The following is a 15,343-nucleotide window of genomic DNA, read 5'->3' on the forward strand; positions in this document are numbered from 1 at the left end:
TTCTTCAGCATTATAGGATGACTATAGTTAACATATATGTTGTATTCTCTGAAGGCTAGAAGAGAGAATTTTCAATGTTCCCAACATAAAGAAATCATAAATGTTTGAGGTGATGGATGTGCTATTTACCCTGATTTGTTAAGTATGTATTGTATGTATCAAAACGCCACTATGTACCCCATAACTGTGTATGTCAATTTTAAAAAATTAAGATGCCTCAAATTTGTTTTTTTTTTTTGAGTTGGAGTCTCACTTTGTTACCCAGGCTGGAGTGCAGTGACACGCATGTTCCCAGTCACCCCAGCACTGACTTGCTGGGCTCAGGTGATCCTTCCTTCCAAATAGCTGGAACTACAGGTGCGTACTACCATGCTCAGTTACATTATGATTTGTTCTAGGGACGAGGGCTCACCAAGTTGCCCGAGCGGGTCTCGAACCCGTGGGCTCAGGCAATCCACTCGCCTCGGCCTCCCAAAGTGCTGGGATTACAGGCTGGGCCATCAAGCCCAGCCACATAAAAAGCTCCATAACTTTGATGATTAAATATTTATTCATTGTGATCTCAGCTTGAGTCCTCATAAACTTGAAAAATAAAAATAAAAAAAAGGAAAGAAGTACATATATTTCAATTAATTATAGAATCATGACCTGTGGTGCCACATTGAAACAACATGAAGTTAAATATGAAGTCACGGCATTCTAACACTTCCTTTTGAATAACTTTAATTTCTTTTCTTATATTCTTAAATACTTTTAGTTGTAATAAACCAAAAATACTACAAAATACCTTTAATGTTAACGTGGATGGCTTTTCTTTCTACTGCTATAGCACAATGCACATATCTCTAACATGGCACTTATAATGCTATTATGAAACTGTCTATCTAGATGCTTTCTCTCATAAAAGAGTACTATAAGTTTGTCAAAGCAAGTGGTCTCCAGTAGCTAGCGGTCTTCAGTGTCTATTCCAGGGTGGATGGGAGGCAGCAGAATGTGCTCACTGAGATATCAGACTCTAAAGTTAGGCTGCTTAAGTTTGTATACCAGCTCCATCATTCACTAGCTGTGTGAACTTGAGCAGGTCACCTTTTCTCTCTGCAAAGAGATACCCTCTCTACAAAAATAAACAAAAAAATTTTTTAAGAATGTCTTTTGCAGCAACCTGTATGAAATTGGAGACTGTAATCCTAAGTGAAAAAACACAGGAACAAAAAAACCAAACACTATGTTCTCACTTATAAGTTGGAGCTAAACTACTCCCATATAGAACAGCATAATGGACACTTAAGACTCAGAAGGGAAGGGTGGGAAGAGCGGTAGGAATGAAAAATCATCTACTGGGTGTGCACAGGTAAGGGTGGAGGGTATACTTAAAGCCCAGACTTCTTCACCATTATACAAAGCATCCATGTAACCAAAAATCACTTGTACCCCTAAAGCTACAGGAAGGCACATGTTATTACTATTACCAACTAATTGGGAGGTTGAGGCAGGAGCTACATCTGAGGTCAGCAGTTTGAGGTTACAGTAAGCTATAATCATGCCACTGCACACCAGCCTGAGTGACACAGCAAGATTATGTCTCTTGGGAAAAAAATATATACATATACCCCACCAGAGTTAAAATTAATATGCTAATGAAAAATCTCTCCTATTTATTCATCAAAACAAAGGCTAGAGGCCAGGCATGGTGGCTCATGTCTGTAATCCCAGTAGTTTGGGAGACCAAGGCTAGAGGATTACTTGAGCCCAAGAGTTCGAGACCAGCATAGGCAACACTGTGAAACCTTTTCTGTATTAAAAAAAAAAAAAACAACAAAAATTATCCAGGTGTGGTGGTGTATGCCTGTAGCCCCAGTTGTTTGGGAGGCTGAGACAGGAGGTTGAACACTGAGTCGTGATTGTGCCACTGCACTCCAGTCTAAGCAAGAGTGAGAATCCAGAGTCAGACAAACAAGTAAGAAAAACAAAGGCTGAGATTCCTAATTAGATTAATTGAATTCTAGAAAAACTACATACATTCTAAAATGTTTATTTCCTTATTCTAAATTTCCTAGTATTAGAAATAATTATATTTGCTTCATCCATAAGCCAAAAGATTGCACAAACTGTCCATTGCTGGGATATCAATCAAGTACACTCTATCTTCTACATCTTATACATTTTATTAATGACTTAAAACATAAAAATCTTATTTTAATACCACGTATATCACCTCAAGCAACCAACTCCTTTAAAAATCTATTCCAAACTTATTTTGGTAATAGGTTTCAGCTACAGTTTTTAAAAAATAAACCTCTGCTGAAAAGGTCATCTCCCACAATAATTAGAAAGAAAATGCTCAAAATCTGTGGTTCAAAATCTGTAGCATTAAAAACAAGTTCATCAAAAGAATGGAACAAAGACAATACATGATTATATGCAAAATATCCTTTTTCAGACTATGCATCAGTAAAGAAAAACTGCACCATAAACAAATCAAATTCTATTCTATGGCTAAGCACAATAAAATCACCTATTTTGAGCAAGAACAAAATGTGAAAGTTTCAACTGTCATTTTGAGATTACTTTTTCTTTCTCCTATCCCAAATTATAAGAACAGCGTAAATTAAAATTTTAAATGCAGTGGTATAAATACTACAAAAGGACTTTTAAAAAGATTCACTATTTTGTCAAGCTATTTCCAGTTTATATTTGGATAGAGACATCCTTAAATTTAAGCATACTGATTCTTACCTCTTGGTTAAATTTATGTGCCATCTCATTAAGAAGTGAAGAAAAGAAACTAGTGTTTTGTAGTAGGACTCGACCCATAACACCAAGATATGTGGACATCACTACAGGATACCTCTGTACAATTAAAATACAGTGCGTGTGAAATTGAGTCAGATTAAAAGTATAAAAATTAACAATCACAGCATAGTAACAATTACCAGGGCTCTAAAATAACAGCATTCTCTTCCATATTACTTTTCCTCAGGACTGCCAATATTGCCCGAGATCTAACTCATTAAATATATAACGAACTATATGTACTATATATATTTATATGAATTATATATTTATTCTGTGTACATAAAGAAAAAGAAACAATATTTATACATTTTTTATTGATATTACATAAAATGCTCCTTACATACAGTTACAATTAAGACACTTGGCTTAGAAAATAATCATTGGTTTCATACATTCACTGTATAGTAACATTATCAATATTTTTTCTCTTCATATTCTCATAGTCAAGCCCTTAAACTAAGTCACTAACCATTCCACTACTACAAATCATTGTATGACACACATTCATATCAGTGAAAGAGATGAGATGTCAAAGTAAATCTCTGCTATCCTATGTGAGTAAAAAAAAGTCAAAAAGTTATGCAAAAACCCTGAAAATTTACTTAATTTAATACAATCCAAATGTTAAGAAAAGTCTTTCTTTCTTATCTAACGATGAAGACATGATTTGCCAATGAAGGAGAATAATCAAAACTAGAACCCTTGAGTCTAACACAATACTTAGAAGCATAAGAAAAATCTTACCTCTCCTTCTATGATACCCCTGAAAACACAGGGTAAAATCGGTTGAAACATCTGTGGAGCTAATATTGGGTTCACTTTAAGGGCATTCTCCACAACCTAAAAACAAGAGAGACACATTGGTGAGACTCAATACTGCAAGCCATTGCTTCACACAACACGGGTAAGAAACAATGTACTAAGTTAAATATCACAGATCAAAATTAAAAATACATACAAAGTACACAAAGTATGCAATATTCTGACACTAGGCACACTTTTACAAGATAATTAAAAGCTGCACTTTGATGTAAAGTGTATAAAATTTAGTCATAGCTATACATGTTGCATAAAATTATATTTAATCACATCATAATAACATAGGTATCATATGCTGTTAAGATAATTCATGCTCATGCAATTTAAACAAATAACTCTTAGGCTGAGCTTGGTGGTTCAGCCTGTAATCCCAGCACTTTGGGAGGCCAAGGCGAGTGGATTGCCAGAGCCTGCAGGTTCGAGACCCACCTGGGCAACTTGGCAAGACCTCATCTCTATAATAAACCAAAAATTAGCCAGGCGTGGTAGCGTGAGGCTGTAGTCCTGGTTACTTGGAAGGCTGAGGCGTAAGGATCACCAGAGACCAGCAGGTCAAGGCTACAGTGGCCAGAAGCATTCCACTGTACTCCAGCCTGAGCGACAGAGTGAGACTCCAACTCAAAAAACACAAAAAAACAAACAAAAAAACCCCTCTTAAACCAGTTGCACTAATGGAAGCAGTAAAAGGTATTTTAAAAATGCAGGGGGCTTTTTTGTGTGTGTTTTTTTAATTCACCCAAGCTGCAGTTCAGTGACAAAATCAGGGTTCACTGAAGTCTTGAACTCCTGGGCTGAAGCAGTCCTCCCACCTCATCCTCCCAAGTAGCTATGAATATAGAAGTGCATCACCATGCCCAGCTAATTAAAAAAAAAAAAAATTGTGTGTGTAGAGACAGGTTCTCACTATGGTGTCCAGGCTGGTCTTGAAATCCTGGCCTCAAGCTATCCTTCAGCCTTGGTCTAACCAATGTGCTGGGATTCAAGCATAAGTCACTGTGTCTGACCCAATATTGGTTTCTGATAGTGAAAAAAGAAGTTAGTTACATCTACACTCACTCACTGTCCAAAAATAAATCTACATTTTGTTTATCAAAAAAATTGGAGAGAAAGGGCATGTTGCACATATATCACACATTTATTAAGTTGGAAATAATATTGCTTTTAAAAGAATACAGATTAATCACAAGTACTGACTGTTACTCGTGAAAACTTGAAATGGAAATTATTTTTATATGCGTGAGATGTTCCCTCTATAACAAAAATGAGTGAGCATGAAATTCAAAACAGGGTAGGATTTTTTGTTGTTGTTATTTTTGTTTTATTTTTTAGGGGAAAGGAAGGCAGTAGTCAGGAAGCAACAATGAGGAACAAGAAGGATATCTACCCCTTACTTCCAGCCCAAAGACGTGAGAAATGGGAAAGAAAACAGGTACCATCTAAGGAGGTTGTGGGCAAGTAATGGCCTCAGGACAGAACCAAGTTTCCCATATGACTTCCAGCAATGTTTCCCAAGATTGACTACTGATATTTTGAGTGAGAAAACCAATCACTGTGCACAATTATTCCACACATTGAGGGGATTTTACCATCCCCAGAGCCTGCTCATTATGTGCCAACAGTGTGCTCCAAATACTATTACAACCAAAAACAGTCATAAGTATTTCGACACATTTCAAAGGTAAGCATGTAGCATCCATGGTGGACAATATTCTGTAATTTTGAGCAAGAAGTGAAGGTAACATCCAAAAAAAGATTAAAAACATAGAAACTTTTACTATGGACAAAGCACTATGCTACCTATCAAGAGATACAGGTTTAAAAAATATCAATTCCTGATTAAAGCTAGGAGGAGATACAATTCAAAACAGAAATAAATCTGACCTCAGTAAAGTTTATTTTTTGAAAAAATTAAATGTGAGAAAAAAAAGAGATGAACATGAAGAATATGTTAGTAGACTGAGAGAGTCTTAAAGGCAGATATCACCAGACAGTATTTATCTATGAGTAGAAAGTAATATAATCTGTTGACTGTTAAATACATGTTTAATTTCACTCCATCCTAAAACTTCACTAAAATTAAGGTAAAAGGATTGGAGGCATGATAATTTTAAAAAGACAAAGGGAGTAAGAGAAAAATACTGGCAGGAGGAAAGAACAAATTCAGCAGGAAACTGACTCATCAGATCATAGAAAGCTGAATCGCAAGTTGTCAGTGGAGAATGCTGACAAGCAAACAGATTTACTGCATACATCTTCTGTCTCCTCCTCTGTGCCCCAAAACACAGGAATTAGCAACACTTTTACCTTTAGGAATGAGAAAGGAGAAGCTAAAAAGAAGAAGAAAGCAAAGAGGACAATAAAATAAGAAAACCCAGTTGAAGATCCATCTAAGAAACAAAGTGTCAGATATTTTCAATTCTGCAAAATCTGAAGTGACCCCAACCCAGAAGAACAAAGACAATATATGTTCCATAAAAAACCTAAAATAGATTGCTTCTAGACTAAAAGAGCCCAATGTAATGAATTCAAATAAACCTACATTAAGGTACATCATTGTAAAATTTCAGACCACTAGGAACAAGATGCAGCAGCTACAACATTGGAGAAGGAGGTGCTCAGAGAGGAGAGTCAGCATGGCTCTGGAAGAGACTGCTTCAAGCAAATTAAAGTAACAGAATCCCTGATGTTTCCGAACATACTGAACTGAGACATCCGTCAAAGAGTTTAGTGTACATAAAAAATTACACACAAAAAAGATAATTATTACTTCCAGAGAATACAAAAGGTTGTACAGAAAAGGAGAAGTAACCACAGTTAACTACAAGACTCAGCATTGGATAAGATACATAAGAATCATAATGTAAACATTAAAAATTGATCCAACAAAAATGTTAATATAACTTGATTTGGAGGATGAAGGCATGGATGGATGAGGTAAGGAAGTTAATACATAGTGCCCAAAATTAACAACTCCTGAGGGAACAACACAAGAGTGTTATTTACAGATATGAAGGCACATACAAAATAATCAGCTACCTGTAATATAAGTGGTTGTCTCTGAGCAAGGAAAAATGTCCGGCAGGACTGCTGATTACAGAGCTTTAAGAAACCTTACACATCTAAGTTGACTCTAAACAATGCCGTGTAAAACTCTAATTAAAACTTTTTTTAAAAAGGAAAAACAAACATAAGGTTTGAAAACATTTTATGACAATAATATATAGCTGTGGCTGGCCCCAATCCACAGGAATCCATGGAGGTTTGGGGATGGAGGGTTGTTCAGAATTAACATGAAGAGTCAGGGAATCCACACATGAACAAAGCAGTATCTGAAGGAGTAAACAGCATATCTCAACACAGTCATTTATATACATATTTAGATCATCATGACTCTTAGGACCTAAATTTGAAAGAACCATTAAATAAAAACTAGCACTCTTGTCATTATTCATTTTCCTTCTATATGAAGGTATAATAATTATTGTGTAAAGATACACAAATATTTCAGGGCGATAATGAAGTCTTTGAAGTTAAAAAGGTCAGGAAACATAGCTAGATAAGATGAGATTGGTTTAAAAAAAAAATGCAGAAAAATGCCATTAGCAGACTTGAGGGCAGGAGGTGTGCAACAGAATCAAGAGAAAACCCAGAAGTAGAACTGACAAGATAAGTAAGAACAGTGAACCATGAACCAAAGTGAAAGGTCCTGCGTTGTTCCCAGTCTTCCTGTTTGGTCAGACAGGTTCAACTGTGGTACCAATGATGATAATGATAACGATAATGATGATGATGAAGATTCATTCTGACACGCTGAACTGGAGATGCCTGTGGGAAATCCTATGAAATGGTCCTACATTATTTGTCTTATACTGAAAAATCCCAGATCCTACTACTTTTCTTACTACCTACTACATATATAATGGGGGGGGGGAACCCTCAAAAACCTGGAATTTATTTATTAAAAAACTGTGTATTTATTCTTACATGTTTAAACTTCAGTCACCTCCAAAGAATGCTTTGTCTGATGCAATACACCTATTATGATGCTTTTCCACTGCTCGAAAGCTTTTGAGCTTGTCACCTTTGGTGCCTATTAGTCTTCTGTCGTTTTTTGTTTCACCTCTTCCATATTAGCAAAATGTTTCCCTTTGAGGACTTTTTTTCAAACAAAAAAATCATTCAGGATGAGATCAGATCATTAGGGAGGATGGGGCACAGTAGTTATGCTGTTTTTTGGTCAAAGACTGCTAAACATTCAGTACAGTGTGGGTAGGTGTGCTCGTAAATCACCCACCATGAAATGGGCTTCCCCACTGAAAGAATCTCCAAAAAAAGTCACTGACGCCAAACATGGCCTCTCATAACATTGCTGGCTGGTACACTGATGCTGATGGGTTCCCAGAACACTTAACTAGTGGGGGAAGCCTGTCCTCTAAGAGATAATTCCAATTTTGGGGGGGAACACCTTCATATACGAGTTTCAAATTAACAATACCAATATTATTGATAACAATAACACTGTTGAATGTAATTTTAAATTTCTTTTTATTTATGCTGTAACATCCTACCAGGGATACACATGTGAAATACCAAGTATTAAAATGACTTGAAATATTCTTCTGAGATGACTATGCCACCAACATCATAAAAGTTAGATTCACATGTTTCAGTCTGTTTTTTATCTTTAGAAACTGCTTTTTCTTTTTTTAATTATGTGAAAACTCTACATGGCTCCAAACTCTAAAGTATAAAACAGGCCAGGCGCAGTGGCTCATGCCTGTAGTTCAGCACTTCTGGAGGCCAAGGCGGAAGAATCACTAGAGCCCAGGAATTCGAGACTACCTAGGCAACACAGCAACACCTTGTCACTACAAAAAAAAAAAAAATCAGAAAAAGAAGCCAGGCATGCATGGTGGTGCACACCTGTAGTTCCAGCTACTGAGGAGGCTAAGGTGAAAGGATCACCTGAGCTGAGGAAGTCAGGGCTGCAGTGAGCCGTTATCACGACACTGCACTCCAGCCTGGACTAACTCAAAATAAATAAATGAATGAATGAAGTGTAAAACAGATATACATCCTGATAGATCTAGCTTCTGATAGATCCTCTTCCTGCGAAATAGCCTGCTTTATTCTTCCTTATTTTCTTTCTTCCACTCTTTAAATAAAAGAAAACTGTACACACTGCTCTTTGCTTATATTCTCATTATCACTCTAAAGCTGCATATAGAGAACTTCTTCCTTTTTAATGCTACATAATACTCCACTGTATGGATAACTAAATCACGGTATACCTCCACTCATTCAATCATCTATTACTAATTATTTTCTAACAGCATTTTGCTATTATAAATAGAACTTCTGCACTTTAGTTTTCTTTGTTTTTGTTTTTTTCTTTTTTTGTTGTTTTTTTTTGAGTTGGAGTCTCACTCTGTTGCCCAGACTGGAGTGCAGTGGCTGCTCCTGGCCACCGCAGCCTCGACCTGCGGGCTCCAGCGATCCTTCCGCCTCAGCCTTCCGAGTAGCCGGAATTACAGGCACGCGCTACCACGCCTGGCTGATTTTTTTTTGATTTATTGTAGAGATGAGGTCTTGCTGCCCAGGCGGGTCTCGAACCCGTGGGCTCAGGCAATCCACTCACCTCAGCCTCCCAAAGACGCGGGATTACAGGTTGAGCCACCAAGCCCGGCTTGCGCTTTAGTTTTAACCCATCCCTTTCCAAATACACCTGGCAAAAGATTGTGTTTCTAAAACCTTTGTGGAAAACAAAGGATTTCAGTTTGTTCCTAGGACTCGATTTTCTTGATTTAGCTTTATACTGCATACAAAATGGTTAAAAACATAGATCTTCAAATCGGAATGCCTATGTTTAATAACACAGCTCCAATACTTTTTTTCCCAGCTCGAATGCTTAATAGCTGTGTGACCTTGAGGAAATTATTTATCATTTTGTGGTTTAATTTCTCATTTGTAAGAATGGGGACAAGTACTATCACTGTGTGTTTATGTGAGGATTAAATGATTTCTATGTTATGTGCTTAGGTATGTGTGGCACACTGTATATGCTAGTAAGAGCTATTATTTTTATTACAGAATAAACTGCATCATAAAAATATTCATGTCACCTTAAGCCTTATCACGATGAGTACAAAAACCTGGCTTAATAATGCTTGATACAGAACCATGACAGAAATGAGAATTTAAAAACTCAAAGTAGTATGCACAAACATTGACAAAATTTCAAATTAAAGAAATGTTAGCAATTTAAATTTGAGTATTTCTACAACAGAACTGTATTAACCTACATAACTTGTTCCAAGTCACAAAATATAATAAAGTCAATTTTTCCTCTAAATCATTTGCTCATGAAGAAAGCATATTGGTCTCTCTATCCAATTTTTATAACATTGTAATTTATTGCTTCAAAGAACAAAAGTTACTTGCAGATACCATCAGAAATTAGAATGAAAGTGACATTTAGTCAAAAATATATTTAAAATGTTATAAAGCATACTATATTAAGAAACATTATCTGAGAGATATTAAAAATGGAAACATGAGCTAATATTAAAAACTATTATTATAGCTATAATAGAACTCTGAGAACAGAAAAATGCCAAAAATTTTGAGAGGCCTTCTAGTCTTCATATACAGGAACAAAGTTAAACCCATTTTCCTAAAATATTATTTAGTATAAAAATACAAGAAATTAGGAAAGAAAAACAGTGATACCTTTAACAGCTACATCTTCTTTCAAAAACCACACATAAAGCATATATAGTCTATACATATGCATGCACATGTATATACGTAATACATACTTTAATATATATTTAAGTATAAATTTGTCTATATGTAAATATAGACATTTAATACTATTTATATCCTTAATACAAATATAATATATGAAGATAATATACAACTTAGATCCTGTTGGCTCTTAATTATACACAATCTGCAAGTTAGACACGGTAGCTCATAGTTGTCATCCCAGCACTTTGGGAGGCAGAAGAGAGAGGACTTCCTGAGTCCAGATGTTTGAGATCAGCCTGAGCAACTGAGTGAGGCCTTGCCTCTACCATAAATAAAAAACAATTAGCCGGGCATGGTGGTGCATGCCTGTGCCAGCTACTTGGAAGACTGAGGTGGAAGGATTGTTGGAACCCAGGAGGTTGAGGCTGCGGTGGCCGTGAGCATGCCACTGCACTCCAGCCTGGGCAGCAGAGTGAGACTTCAACTCAAAAAAAAAAAAAAAAAAATTTATACACAATCTCAAAAGGGTACTCTAACGTCAATAACCAACTCAAACTGTTTAACTACTAAATCATAAAGTAAAAATTTTATCCCCAGAGCAAGCTAACAAAATGAATGGTTGAGAAGTATCAGGTATCAATAGTTGTTGGACAATTTACAAGAGTTTTTAAATCTCTGCTATACAAAATAAGGTCTCAAGATAGGCAACATCCCAATCAGTTCAGAGCATGTTGGAAATCCAAAAGTGCCTTTTAACAAGGTCGCCAGGTGATCTGTATACACAACCTAATTTGACACATCTGGTCCAGAGATATACTGTTAAAAGAAAATAACCTGTCCAGAATTATATCAATTCTTCTCCTTCTTGTTGACCATCCACACCCAAATGAAAATACGATTTCTTAAAATATAAGTGAAAAACTCATAAAGATATTCATTTTAAAAGATGACAATACCTTGAGCACTTGAACTTGACCTTCTGTAGTAATTTCCTTTAACAGCTCACAAAAAGACTGACACAGACCTACTGCATATGTCTGAAATTCAATCAAAAGTCAATATATATAATATATCTGCAATATCAAAAAGGCATAAAATTCAATTTGAGATCACTTTAATTTTTTGACATTATACACTAAAGGTCTAAGCATATGAAGTTTCAATTATAACTCTCAAGAAAAGTCAAAGAAAAGAGTTTATACCTAATAAAAGAGTTTATCGATACAATGATTTTTATAAAAGTACAAGAATATATTTACTTACACAGCACATTTCCTACATTAAATAACACTAGAACTGCATGCATCACATCTGCCCTGCAGTGGGGAATGCTCACAATCAACGTTTTTCTCTCCCTTAAAGTAACAGGTCAATTTTAAAGTTTGGAAAGCCACCTCCTTGGGGAAAGGAGTTAGGATCCAGGTATTACTTACTGGTACAATATTCACTATCTGGGGAATGGGCTATCCAAGACTCAATCCCTACCACTAAATAATATGTCTATGTCACAAACATGCACTTGTACCCCTGATTTTAAAATAAAAATAAAATAAAAAGCTATTGCAATGATTACAGTGGAGATGGGGGGAAAGGACACGGGGTGGAGGAACCTCCTAATTCCATATAAGAAATAATCAAATATCTACATAATTTCTTAGAATGAAATAATAATAATAATACTCCAACATACCTGTAAAAATTCTGTTGATGATAAAAAAATATAACCATTGATGATCTTAAAGCAGGTTCTGAGATTTTCTGAACTTAGTTCTGCCAAAACAATAAATTTCACAAAAAAAGACAAATTCATTCACTGCTCAAAATTAGTTTAAATGAAGTGATTGATTTTTATTTAAAACTAAGTTATATGCCCTTCTTTACAAACCTTTTCTGAGTGCTATTCAGACTACTACTATCTATAAATATATATATAAAAAATGGTATCACCAGGGCTTCAAGGTTACAGTGAACTACAATTGTGCCACTATACTCCAGTCTAGGCAACAGAGCAAGATCCTGTCATAATAAATAAAATTTTAAAAATAAAAACTATCATCAGCCCATAACTTAATCCTACCTCACTTACTTTTCATTAGTAGGATATTTAGAAAAAAATATCAAGCTCTCTCTTTTTCCTTCTTTCAAAAAAAAAGCTATATAACCAGTTGACTAGGCTTTCATTTCAAACTAAAATTTTAGTGTTAGCATGGGAAACAACATGCAAATGAATCACTTTACATCATATGTTGACATCTGCTTAATGAGAGTGTTAGTGTTCTAAGTGTTAGTGTACTGGCACTAAATATGCTAGCTTATTTAGGAAAAGATTCTCTATTATATTCCAAAAAATTATATTATATTTAGATATTCTGAATCTTTGGGTTTTTTTCTTCAAATATGCTCCCATATAAAAAAAACCCACATATAAAAAATGTTCTTAAACATGTAATTACTAAAATAACACAGGAAAAGGATATTGTTTTTAGCTATTCTTTTTTCAAGTGCCAAGTAGAAACTCTTTTGTTAAAATTGAATATAAGTGCTGATACAGTGCTATTATATATGTCTCACTATACACAATAAGGATACAACAGATTGTATGCATAAAATTATACTGAGGAAAGCACGACCTCAATATATTAGCCATTCTTTGTGGCAAATATTTTAGGAACTCTATTCACTAACAACATGACAAATTTTTTTTTAAATTTCTGGCAAAATATCAGCCCTTGAGTTCTTATCTTGCTCATATCCTAATAAAAGTGAGAAAATATTCTATTCAGATGCCAATTTTCCATTTATTTTCACAAAAGACTGATAATCCTACCCTCTATAGCTCAAAATGTCTTTAAAGTCATTAGTTTCCATACTTCAGGATTTGACAGTCTAGTTTTAAAAAATGAGGATGGGAAGAAGAGATGAAATGATCAACTGGTTACTAGGCTAATAAAAGAAACAAAAAATAACAAAAGCGGGCAGGTTCAGTGGCTCACACCTGTAATCCCAGCCCTTTGGGAGGCAGACGTGAGAAGACTGCTTGAGCCCAGGGGTTTGAGACTAGCCTGGGTAATTTGGTATAGACCTTATCTCTACAATAAAAATTTAAAAATGGCCAAGCATGGTGGTGCATGCCTGTAGTCCCAGCTATTTGTAAGGCCGAGATGGGAGGATAGCCTGAACCCAGAAGATAGAGGCTGTGGTAGTTTTCATGCAATTGAGTGACCAAGTGAGACTCCAATTTTAGTTTAAAAAAGAAAGAAAGGAAAGAAAGGAAAGAAAGAAGGAAGGAAGGAAGGAAGGAAGGAAAAAAACAAAGAAAAAGAAAGCTGTCATCTAAGTATCTTTTTTATAACACAAGAAAAAATCTGAAGATAAAAGAGGCCTTTTATCCTTATGGGAAATTCACATTATCATTTCCCCCTCAAGGAGAAAGTCTGGACTCGTGCACACTTTTTTTGCAAACAAACAATGAATAGCAACTGGCAACCACTGTGAAAATTAAGGGGTAAGGTCTATATTCAAGTGAGAATTGAGAATGGCTTCATTCCAGCATGTCAGAGGATATAACTGTGAAATAATTGTCAAGTAAAAGTTTATCAAAATCTATGTTGAAAGAAGCAATATTTAAGAAGGACTGATTTTTGAAAGCATTTCTTCTAAAACAATTCCTGGATCAATACAAATACCTGGGTAATTAGGTCACTTCACACTGCTTCTCATGTCTCTACCATGCCCAGGATAGCTTTTATTAAAGGATAGTTTTTACAAAATTTTTTTGGACATGTTATCAACAAGTATTAAATGATAACATCAAAAATAGTCCCAAATTAATAATCGATTTTAAGGTAGTGAACAATTGTTCACTACATCTATGAGTTCCTAGTGAGAAACATTTTTGTCTGGTTCTAATTCCAGGTGTTATACTTCAATCATGCAACAGATCTGTATTTATTTTCAAACAACAAACAACAAAGTCTGTGGCTCTCAGTCAGGGGCAATTTTGTCCCCTACAGGACATTAGGCTGTGCCTGAAAACATTTTTGGCTGTCATCACTAGCATCTATTAAGTTGAAACTAGGGATACTATTAAATACCTACAATACACAAGAAGGCATCCCGCAACAAAGAACTGCCTGACTCAAATGTCAACAGAACCAAGATTTTCAATCCCTGATTTATATAATTAGGATTTTTTTTTCACAGACTGCTAGAGGGCTCTGAGGTAAACCTAATGGGTAGTCCAGCAATGTATCTAGTTATGCTATGTACATATATGATTCATATATACTAGCAATATTTTAATTTTATAATCTGCTCCTCTTTGTTTTTATTTCAGCTTTTGTTCCTATTTTTAATTTACATTTTCATTTTATATGTTCCTTTAAATTTCTGTAAGGATAGGGAATTAATAAATTTTATTACAGAGATGCAATGGAAATCTACTTAGTCCCTTCCAAACTAGACAGGAAGTTACCAGGATAAAAATTCTACCACTTAAGGAACATCAGTTCGGCATTCAAAATATCATGAGCAAGAGCCAGTCAGATACTCATCTTTTAAGTAATGAAAATACTAAGTAAATTAACACTATAAAATATATTTAAAGGAAAAAGTCATTAGAACTAAATTAATAGAATTACTTTCAGTTCAACTTAAAATTCCTCAGCTTCTACAAAAAAATCTTAGCCTTGAATATAGCACAATTAATTAATACATCCTAAAAATCATTAACTTAAACATCTTAAAGTATTCAATACTGTTGGTTTCGTATTTTTTAAATTAAAATGAGAAACTTCCTGCCAGTGGCTTTATTTCTGCTTAGAAAAATGATTATTTTGGTTATTATTTGAGACCTCACCTTATTCTGAGGAAAGGGAGAAGAATAAGAAAATTCAGAGAAAATATCTAGCCACTATGGTCACCCAACAAGGAAGGAAAGAAAATGTTTTGTTTAGTTAATCGGTTATAATTGCATTTT

At 35.0% G+C, this 15,343-nt stretch overlaps 1 protein-coding gene across 1 annotated transcript in view; it reads right to left on the reverse strand.

The window, feature by feature from the left end:
* IPO11 (importin 11) overlaps positions 1-15,343 on the reverse strand; it is a 190,210-nt gene that overhangs the window by 115,937 nt on the left and 58,930 nt on the right. The window contains exons 18-21 of the mRNA XM_008068467.2: positions 12,056-12,135; positions 11,322-11,402; positions 3,541-3,636; positions 2,737-2,850 (exon numbers count right to left, since the gene is read on the reverse strand). Of these exons, the coding sequence (XP_008066658.2) occupies positions 2,737-2,850; positions 3,541-3,636; positions 11,322-11,402; positions 12,056-12,135 (371 nt within the window). The remainder of the gene's footprint in view (positions 1-2,736; positions 2,851-3,540; positions 3,637-11,321; positions 11,403-12,055; positions 12,136-15,343) is intronic.

This window comes from Carlito syrichta, unplaced genomic scaffold (genome assembly GCF_000164805.1).
Source record: "Carlito syrichta isolate Samal-C Ts95f unplaced genomic scaffold, Tarsius_syrichta-2.0.1 Scaffold108683, whole genome shotgun sequence".
Lineage (NCBI taxonomy): Eukaryota > Metazoa > Chordata > Mammalia > Primates > Tarsiidae > Carlito > Carlito syrichta.